The sequence below is a fragment of the Cicer arietinum genome, chromosome 5, assembly GCF_000331145.2.
Source record: "Cicer arietinum cultivar CDC Frontier isolate Library 1 chromosome 5, Cicar.CDCFrontier_v2.0, whole genome shotgun sequence".
Lineage (NCBI taxonomy): Eukaryota > Viridiplantae > Streptophyta > Magnoliopsida > Fabales > Fabaceae > Cicer > Cicer arietinum.
In genome coordinates this window covers 1,537,404-1,547,860 of record NC_021164.2, presented here as the reverse complement: position 1 = coordinate 1,547,860, position 10,457 = coordinate 1,537,404, and the positions used below count along the sequence as shown (strand labels likewise).

Here is a 10,457-nt window from a genome sequence, read left to right as displayed (position 1 = left end):
CCTAACATAAAATGTTCATAAAAGAACCGACATAACAATAGTTCATCAAAAGTGTTCATAAAATAACCGACATAACAATAGTTCATCAAAAGTGTTACTACTAACTAGTTTGATTACGTGATAAATACAAAGCTTTATAAAAGTGAATATACAACTCATCATCTGGACTAGCTTGATGTTGACTCAACCCCTGTTGTATAAGATCATCGATCTGCTGTAGGATAGGTGGCGGCTGTGAACTAGAAGCATCTGCACCGGTGGGCGATACACTATGACGTGGGACCTGAGGTACACCATCTGGTCGCACCAGCAGTGGATGAGACACCTGATAGAACCACTCCAAATATCCATCTTCACACTCAAATGGATATGTAGCTGGACGAAGCTTGTGAAATAGCTCTGTCACTGGCGTCACATATCCCAACTATTCCACATCTACATCAAATAATCTAGCAGGATCTGGAAGTGGCGGTGAAGGAATATATTGGATATATCCAAATTGTCTCAAACACCTCTATGGTAGATATTTCACTATAGTGCTGCATAATCGGATGTGGCCAGTATAAAGCGTGATATCATCAAAAGAAATGACACCCCTATGATTCTCCCATGGTCTCCATATAACATCTGCAGGTGTCAATGCATCAATAATACTTATGTATTCATCGGCCTTATGATTGCCTTGTTTGTAGCACCATCTATTCATTCAGGCAAAACATTCCACGTCAGCACCCTGATCACCTCTATTACAAATATTCGGAAAATATTCGTAAATCCAGCACTGTTACAAATAAAAATATTAAATAATTAATACTAACAATTAAATACAACATAAATAAATTAAATAAATAATTAAAAATTAATACTAAAATATAATTGATACCTGAAGCAGCGTCATATATCCACCTAGCTGTTTGGTGTCATAATAGCAGGCATCTGAGAGGTAGTCATAAAGCACCACTAGTGCAGCAGTACCCCATGCATATTTATCTGTACCGTCTAAATATCTGAATAAAGGAAGGTACTTCACATCAACTAGAGTATGAATCTTATCAGCGAAAATAGTATTCCCGACTAAATTCAACAGATATGCCCTAGCAGCACAGTCAAACGTGGGACCTGAGGTACACCATCTGGTCGCACCAGCAGTGGATGAGACACCTGATAGAACCACTCCAAATATCCATCTTCACACTCAAATGGATATGTAGCTGGACGAAGCTTGTGAAATAGCTCTGTCACTGGCGTCACATATCCCAACTATTCCACATCTACATCAAATAATCTAGCAGGATCTGGAAGTGGCGGTGAAGGAATATATTGGATATATCCAAATTGTCTCAAACACCTCTATGGTAGATATTTCACTATAGTGCTGCATAATCGGATGTGGCCAGTATAAAGCGTGATATCATCAAAAGAAATGACACCCCTATGATTCTCCCATGGTCTCCATATAACATCTGCAGGTGTCAATGCATCAATAATACTTATGTATTCATCGGCCTTATGATTGCCTTGTTTGTAGCACCATCTATTCATTCAGGCAAAACATTCCACGTCAGCACCCTGATCACCTCTATTACAAATATTCGGAAAATATTCGTAAATCCAGCACTGTTAAAAACAAAAATATTAAATAATTAATACTAATAATTAAATATAACATAAATAAGTAGTTAAATTAATAAATTAATGCTAACAATTAAATACAACATAAATAAATTAAATAAATAATTAATAACTAATACTAAGATATAATTGATACCTGCAGCAGCGTCATATATCCACCTAACTGTTTGGTGTCATAATACAAGGCATCTGAGAGGTAGTCATAAAACACCACTAGTGCAGCAGTACCCCATGCATATTTATCTGTACCGTCTAAATATCTGAATAAAGGAAGGTACTTCACATCAACTAGAGTATGAATCTTATCAGCGAAAATAGTATTCCCGACTAAATTCAACAGATATGCCCTAGCAGCACAGTCAAACCTCTCTGCTGCACACTGCTTTCTGAAGACCTCCTTCAACCAATCCAGTCTATAGTGCGCACCTCTAGTCTTTTTGGTCTCCTCCCAGATCTCTTCTGTGGTCACTCCTAATAGATGGACGACAAGATTATATGCCGTTACTCTATCTACATCGGGTGGACTGTAGAACTCACCCCTAATAGGCAATCCGAGAAGATTGGCAACATCATCCAAAGTAATCGTCATTTCACCAAATGACATGTGAAATGAGGATGTCTCGGAATGCCATCTTTCAACAAACGCAGATATGAAGTTGTTGTCGATCATCTTCAAACTACCCCGTTGTAAAGGGTTCAGACCTGACAAATTCACCCAATTCTCTATGGGTCGCGGAAGTACCGACGGAGTAAATTGTTGCATTTTCTTCCTATGAGCAACAATTTTCAGCAATGGTCGCTCCTGTATACAAAAAAAAAATGACATTAAAATTAAATTTAGACAACAAATATTAATTAATTTAAATATTTTTAATGCATTATAAGTAGTAATTAATTTAATATACCTCACCAAACCATAGTCTAGCTGAAACATGATAACGGTATCGTGTAAGGACAGACAAATCATAAGGTCCTCCAGGATACCGTGTCAGCTCACCAGGTCCCTCAGCTCCATCATGTTCCTCCTCCATATGCTCTCTCTCATGAGCAGGTGCAGCCTCCTCCTGCTCATGTACATCCACCTGCTTGTGCACCATATACTCATGTACATCCACATGCCCATGTACCACATCTTCATCATGCACCCACTGAAAAATTAAAATATTAAAAGAAATAAATCACAATAACTTATAAAATTATAATTAATTAAATTAAAAAAAATATATACGTAACTTCCGGAAAACTTGATGCTCAAGTTCTCCGGTAACTACCGGAAATGTTGGCCATCAAGTTTTCCGGAACACTCTTTTATACCAGATAACTTAAAAAAATGTTTTCCGGAACACTCTTCTGTACCGGAAAACTTCATACAAGATTTCCGGTAATAGCTTATGTACCGGCAAACATTAAAACAAGGTTTCCGGAGTACAACTTCTGTATCGGAAAACTTGTTTTTCAACTTCTCCGAAAATTTGGAAAAAAAACTTATTCTCGGTTCCAAAAATGTAAAATGGTAATTTTGTGAGGTTTTATTATTTATACGAGGGCAAAATAGTCATTTTATTCTTAATTTGAGGGTATAGGTATAATGAGGAGGTTACAAGGGAAATTTTTCTTCATGGTTTAGTTAGCTCTTACCGCCAAAAATCTCAACACCGACACTGAACTTTTTTGTTGGCCCACTATTAATTATGCATGTGCTCATTTGCATATTCCTCTATTATTAATATTTACAAGTATGAACATTAAATTTGCAAATTCTTTATATATTTTCTAACTTTTCCACTTTAACCACCAAACCACCAAATCATCCTTATATTCTCTTTAATTTTTTAAAAATGTCATTATTTTATCGCTTATACATTGATCGATTTTTCACAAAAAATATTTATAAAATATGATATTAACCCCACTATTTAAATTTTTTGAATCGACCATTGTGTGACTGTGGAGTTCCATGCTTATGGGGTTTTCTTTCTCATTTCTATATTTTGTCATTTATCCACAAGTTTTCCATGATGAAAAAAAATTAAGTTTAGTACACCAAAAAATTTATTGAATCTCTGCATCACATCTTTAGATTGAATATTTGAGAACATGCAATCTTCTATGGTCCATACATGCCTCTTCCTTAAAGATGATATCACCTAAATAGTCAACCATCTTCCTCCTAAACCTACATATTCTTTTTTTTTTACTCACCTTCTATGAGTATTGTTAGAATTAAGCAAAACCATAAATATTCTGAGTGTAAAACTTAATGCATTTGATTGTAACACTATTATCAATACAAATTATTTCAATTCAATATGGTAGTAAAGTATATTCACTCGGGCCACACACCAAATTCAATAGATTAAATTGAAAAGATGAATGTGATAAAATGCATTGGAAATAATTCAAGTCACCCATTGAAAAGAGTATAAAAAAATATATCCATTACCTTACAGATTTTATAAGGATAAATTAAACTTAGTCTACATATGACTTGTTGAGATTAGAATATCATATGAGAAAAAACTAGAATAAGTTACAAAAATAAGGTTCCAAAAATTGAATTCACGACCTTCAATGTTTATTTAAAATACACACAAAATTGTGGGGGACTTAAAAGAGCATCCACCTAACTCTTCAATAATTAGAGTTTGGTGTTTCCCAAAAATTGTGGCCTTGTTGAGGGTGATATAGTCCACACAAAACACCAACTACCATCCTTTTTCTTAACGAAAATGACCAGGGACACTCCAGAAGATACTCAACTATGAAACAAGATGCTGAGAAATGCATAAAAAGCTGACTATTTGATATTGCAAAATGTCACCACATACATGCAATGCAGTAGATAATATATCTACCTCACAAAAATGGTACAAACCATACATTATATTGCAAAAACATATCAAAATTGTCAATGCAAGCTGAAATATATATAACAATAATATTAATAATATAGACAGAATTAATAAATATATAACCAAACAGCCTAACCAACAAAAAGAAAAAAGCAAATTCACCAAACTCAAACCGACCGTTATACTGTACTATATGTGCTACCATCTTTAAACCCGAATGTAAACACACTGCACATAAAACTGACCCTATGGTGCCAGTGCCCCGATCGCAGTTTAGGGCATTTGCGCTAACAGCATTACCTGTGACAATGGTAAATGCTGTTGTAGAAAATTAACACAAGCTCCAAAATCCTTTCACTCCACCCTTTTAAGGGGAATTTACCCCCTGGTTTTGGCCCTTTTCATTCCGAGGCTGTTGTTTTGGAAGGGTGAAACAGAACCAGACATGGGAGAACCCTCCTCGCGAAGAGTGCCGTTCAACATTGCAAGTTCACGAAGCTGCTGCTTCTTATAGAAATCATGGGATTCATCCTGAAAGATAAGACAATATATACATCAAATAATTAGAACAAATAAACTTTATCCCTATCAAGTTGTCCAATACCAGATTGAATTCACAACAACAAACATACCACAGGCTTAAGCAAATCTTCAAGTATATCACGTGCCTGCATCAGGCGAGCATCTATTATTTCAGCCGGTAATTCTGCCTCGACTAGAATATGGAGAGGTTCATTCAGATGCTCATACCCAGGCTTTCCTCTCATCATTTCCTCCTACAAATATGATCAAAATTTGTTTATTATAGCATCGCTATTGTTCTGCGATAAACTATTTAGTACAAAATGTCGTCAAATAGTGTCTATAGCGGTGCTATATCGCTGTTAGATAGCAGAATTTGAACAAACCGCTATTTTATCCGATCCGAGAATAGTAATTTTATCTGGGTACAAATAACCATGTTCGCCTTACAACAAATAATGTTTATTCTTACCCTGGCTGTATCTTTGATGCTACCTCGGCCCCTGATCAAGACACGACACTCGGTGTTTGCTTCTACACGCTTAAGAGAGTTCCCTCTTGGGCCTAGGAGGCGACCAACAAAGTTAAACTACAATTGACAAAAATATCTATTAGAATTTTCTCTAAAGAAAATTTGGCATATTTTGAGGAAGAGATGCGATGATCCTCCGTACATTAGGATACGACTCCACAGGTATATCCACTCTGATTGTCTTCTTAACAAGAAGACCTGACGAGCTACCTTGTGGACTCAGCCAGTTTGGTGTTGGTGATCCCTGTATCAGACTTGGCATCTGCATGTTTTCATTCTAATGTCAATTACAAAAACCGATATGATGGTCTATTTACGCGGCATGCAGATGAACATAATAAATTTATTACTGTATCAGAGGCCACCAAAAAGGTTTGCAATAGCTGTTCAAAATTCAGATAAGTTGAAAACACATAATTATAAATATAAATAAACAAATGCAAGGAATAACTATCAACGGCCATAACAATAGCAAAAATGCACAGATATATCCTAACTATGTCAATGAAAGGATCAGTATGTCAGAAAATTGTGGTTAACATCTGAATTAGAGATGATCTCAAATGACGGTATAGGATAATTAACAACTCATTTCGGAGACTTAGCTAATAACTTAGCTTTGCATTACCTGTCACAAAAAAAAAATAGAACTACAGCCACTTGAATAAATTTCATGAGTTAGCAATATAATGTAAAATTATGTCATGTCAGAATGATTTCTAAAATACAGAATTAGATGGAAATGAAGTTATGTTAATGGTTAGTAATCCGTACTTCTGATTGAAATCTTGATACCCATCCATTCGCATCAGGACCTCCCTTTGAAAACATTCCTCCAGAAGCCAGGGGGCTAGCATGTTCAAGCCCACTTTGACCTAAAACTGATGCATTCCCCAAGATCGTTGTTACACGCAAAATTTCTGCTCCACCAATCAGCATTTTTTTTACAAGTTAGCAGTCACTACAAAATCGATAGACAACTTGGATGTTTGCTGAGTCAGTAAAACATTGATGCTATCTCTATGAGTCAGTACTCGAGGTAGCAAGGAAACACAGAGTCAAGTGTCATCTTGTTAATATTTAAATGAATAGAATAGACATTATTATACATAAAATTAAAAGACATTTACCAAAAATCGGGTCAGTAAACTATTGAACCATCTAGTTTAAAAAAAATCTTTAAAAAATTAATGAGATTTAAGGACTTGCTTTTACACAAACATCAAAATATCTCAGACAATTATACCGCACCATTACAACAATATCATAAAGCAGCAATTACAAATACCGGCAGGGAAATTAGCATCCTCCTTTGTCAGGTTATATGATATTCTCTCAGTTTCCTCTCCAAATGTGAAAAACTCCCAAAAAGGCAAATGTATATTTTAATCGTCGTCCTTCATTTTCATCAATGCTGGATGGCAGCAAATCCACCAGACTTTTAACTACAATTAAGAGTGTAATACATAAAATTTTCTAGACTACCTGCTGCTAAATTTTACTCGGTCAGTTAAAAATTCGTGTGACTTTCATAACCTGATTGCCCGTGATTTAATTAAACCAAGCCTTAAACGAGGTACGCTTAGGAATTAGGATATTAGGGTTTGTTAGGACCATCTGAAAGGCCAGCAAATAAGAAGTTTTCCCATCAAATTGAACACAGCGGTCGGCGGTCGGCGGTCACTACTGCTGTACTCATTCACTCTTCTTCCTGTTGTTCCACCCTCATCCAGGTTCAATCTGTCAGTTTGTTTGTCGTCTCTTATCGGTTCAGTCACGAACTCTCAGGAGCCCCTCAAGTTCAAGTTAAAGCCCCTTTATGCTGCCATCTAGCTGTGGTTCCAACTCTCTACTTTTTTAATCTCAGAAGATGGAATGTTTTGGGTTCTGTTAGAAATCTAATCTCACTACTGTCTACTGCATTTTTGGTTCTTCTCATTTTTCCTGTTGTGTTCTCTTTTGATAATCACTATTACATATAAAATAGACATCAAGATAATAATTGAATAAGACAGTACGAATAAAATAATAATTTGTTATAAAATAAATATCGTTATTTTCACTTGAAATTTAGTGATATACTTATGTGTATTAATTGTTATGAAGAGTTGTACATTCCGAGAAGGTAACCAGGTCGCTGATTTTTCAGGAAACAAAATGAATATCTTAATTTTTCCATGAAATTTAGTGATATATTAATATGTATTAATTATTATGGAGAGGCGTATATTTCGAGAAGGTAACCAGGTCGCTGATTTCTTGGCAAAAAGTGCGCTCTGATTATGCAAGTAGACTTTGATGATCTACTTTCCTTTTTTCTTTTCTTTTTGTTTTGTCATTTAACGCGCGAGCGCACGCGCGCACACACACACACATATATATATATTAGTTGATCAAATTATTAAGTTTTGTACTAAAATAGACTTCTATATTTTAAGTGGGATCTTATGATCAGCGTTATGAATGTGATCACACCCACACCATTAACAATCCTTCACTCCTCACCCGATCCTAGGCAGGATCTCGATTTTTGACTACCTTCTCCATAATTTTGTGCAACTTTCTCAAGCATGAAATATATGTACATCACCCTCCTCTATAATCTTTGCAGTGTTAAACATACTGCACAATCTATATAGATTTCACAACTAAATTAACACAGGTTACTGCTGCAAATTAACAACTATAAACAAAACAAATAAACTTTTGAAGTAAAGCACAGGGGGGAGGTGAAGTTGTTGGCGGTGAGAGGATGGTAAAGCTTATTTTTCACCGATATTTTGACAACGAATCTAACCTTGGTTTAATAATCGATAGCAGTGCGGAAGCACGGGCATGAAGGGACTCATCTTCTGACGTTCTCCCAATAACTCAGTTAGATATCTGAAAATAAAAGGAATAAACCATGCAATGAGAGTAGCACATTGAAGCCATTCGTTAGTTAGTCACAAAAGCAAATAAACATGTAATAAACTCTCAACCATCCATATCTACTTATTCACTTGACCACAAATCGAATTACAAAACTAATGATCGCGAAATGAAACTACAACAAAGACAAGGAAACTAGTGCTTTTATATAAAACAAATTAGCAATGAAGCTGATTCATCTACAAGTTCTCAATTCTCAACACACACAAAAAAAGCTTCAACAACAAGATCAACTTATTTTCGACAAATTGCTCAACAAAAAAAAAAAAAGAAGAAATAAAAACTGATTTTCCACAAAGATCAAACATTTTCTTTTATAAAATTGGGTAAGGAGAAATTATTATTATTAACAACCGTGACACTAATAACCATTTTACAACTGTCTCCTACAATATTTGAACTTTGTCCGAGGCTACAATGTCAACCTCTTACCACTAAGCAAACACCTCGAATACAAAAAAATAGTAGACCACAATAATCTAAACATGAAATAAAATTCATCAATCAATTAGATTCCATAAACCCTGAAATCAGAAAAATCAAATCAACATGACAAAGCATTATTCACCAAAACTTAATCACAAAAAATTTCACAACCAGATTTGCATCATCAATACATTGGATCTGACAAAAATGAGTAAACAAACAGATCAAGTAATAAAAAAAAATGAATTTAAGCAATGAATTAGAAATCCAACTATAGCAACAGAAATGAAGAAGATAGTATACTACTACGACCCATTTGACCAAAGAAGAATTTTAGGAATCAACGATAACAAAGGTAGAAACTTTTGAACAAAAAAATAAAATAATTGAAGACGATAATTAGATAGATCATAAAGAAAAAAATGAAAAGGGAAAAAAGAAAGAAAGAAAGATACTTGTCATGTTCAGCGATGGTGGATGAAACGGGTGAACGAAGAGCGGAGAGGTGAGGTGCTGACTGAGAAGGTGACGGCGGGAAAGGAAGGTACCTGCCGGGGCCGGAGGAAGACATCATCGATCAGTCAGTCAGTCAGTCAGTCACTCTCTCTCTCTCTCCGATGCGTTAGTGAGAGAGAGTGTGTGTATGGTTGGTGTGTGTGTGGGTTTGAGAGAGAGAGAGAGAGAGAGAGAAATGTTGAAGAGTGAGAGAGGTTTTGAGAGTTTTAAAGATGGAATGGATGCTTTGGTTTATTCCCTTTTATGCATAAAATTAAATTATTGTAATATTACTTTACATAGTAAAATATATATATATACATATCCACATATATAAGAGATTAAATTAAAACTAATATTACACTAATGTAATATCACTTAATAATAATTTTTTTTGTTTATAGATGAAATGGTAAAAAATACCACTATATTACTTGAATTTGAGATATGATATTTATTATAATAATATCGATGTTTATAAGTTGAGTTATGACATAATAAAAATAAAAATGTAGTAATATTATACTTATATATAAGTTGGATCGAAAGATTATAATATATAAATTATTTACATAAATTTAAAGCTATTTTATATGTTATATAAGTTTTGTTGTTGTTGTTTTTTTGACAAATATTATTGATGGATGTTAATATTAATGTTTTAAGCATTTTTTACTACGTGACGACGTTAATCTTGATATATTTTAATAATGTATTAAATGATTGTAAAAAATTATATATGTGATATATATGATATAATATTTCAATGAAATGGACATATTTATAAACTATGTATTGAGTAAAACATTATTGAACAATGTAATATTATTTTTTGTAGATGAAATATTAAAAAAAAATCGCATATATCTGTCATGTTCGAGATATTGTATATAGTCTAATAATATCGATATTTGTGGTTAGTTGATCGGTGTCGTTTGACTTGTCCTCGTGTATAAAATGATTTTAATGAAAATTCACTATTTGAGTAAAATAGTTTTGATAAAGTTGTGTTCTATATATATAATTTTTTTTTCTTCATATATTTCTTTCATTTAAGGTAACTTTAT

General features: G+C 34.1%; 1 protein-coding gene across 1 annotated transcript; it reads right to left on the bottom strand.

The window, feature by feature from the left end:
* Positions 1 to 4,641: 4,641 nt before the first annotated feature.
* LOC101493430 (KH domain-containing protein At5g56140-like) lies at positions 4,642 to 9,614 on the bottom strand. Its single transcript, XM_004499648.4, has 7 exons — positions 9,351 to 9,614; positions 8,336 to 8,421; positions 6,313 to 6,458; positions 5,681 to 5,800; positions 5,479 to 5,595; positions 5,117 to 5,260; positions 4,642 to 5,015 (listed from the first exon to the last, which is right to left on the bottom strand). The coding sequence occupies exons 1-7, from the start codon at positions 9,467 to 9,469 to the stop codon at positions 4,863 to 4,865; spliced, it is 885 nt and encodes a 294-aa protein (XP_004499705.1). The 5' UTR covers positions 9,470 to 9,614; the 3' UTR covers positions 4,642 to 4,862.
* Positions 9,615 to 10,457: the final 843 nt, after the last annotated feature.

What these genes read in the sequence shown, in the direction of transcription:
- LOC101493430 (XM_004499648.4), bottom strand. Translation starts at nt 9,469, where the DNA reads ATGATGTCTTCCTCCGGCCCCGGCAGGTACCTTCCTTTCCCGCCGTCA. An exon ending in ACCATCGCTGAACATGACAA is followed by an intron (nt 8,422 to 9,350) that starts GTATCTTTCTTT and finishes TTTTATTTTCAG; the next exon opens with ATATCTAACTGAGTTATTGG. An exon ending in GCATCAAAGATACAGCCAGG is followed by an intron (nt 5,261 to 5,478) that starts GTAAGAATAAAC and finishes TCATATTTGTAG; the next exon opens with GAGGAAATGATGAGAGGAAA.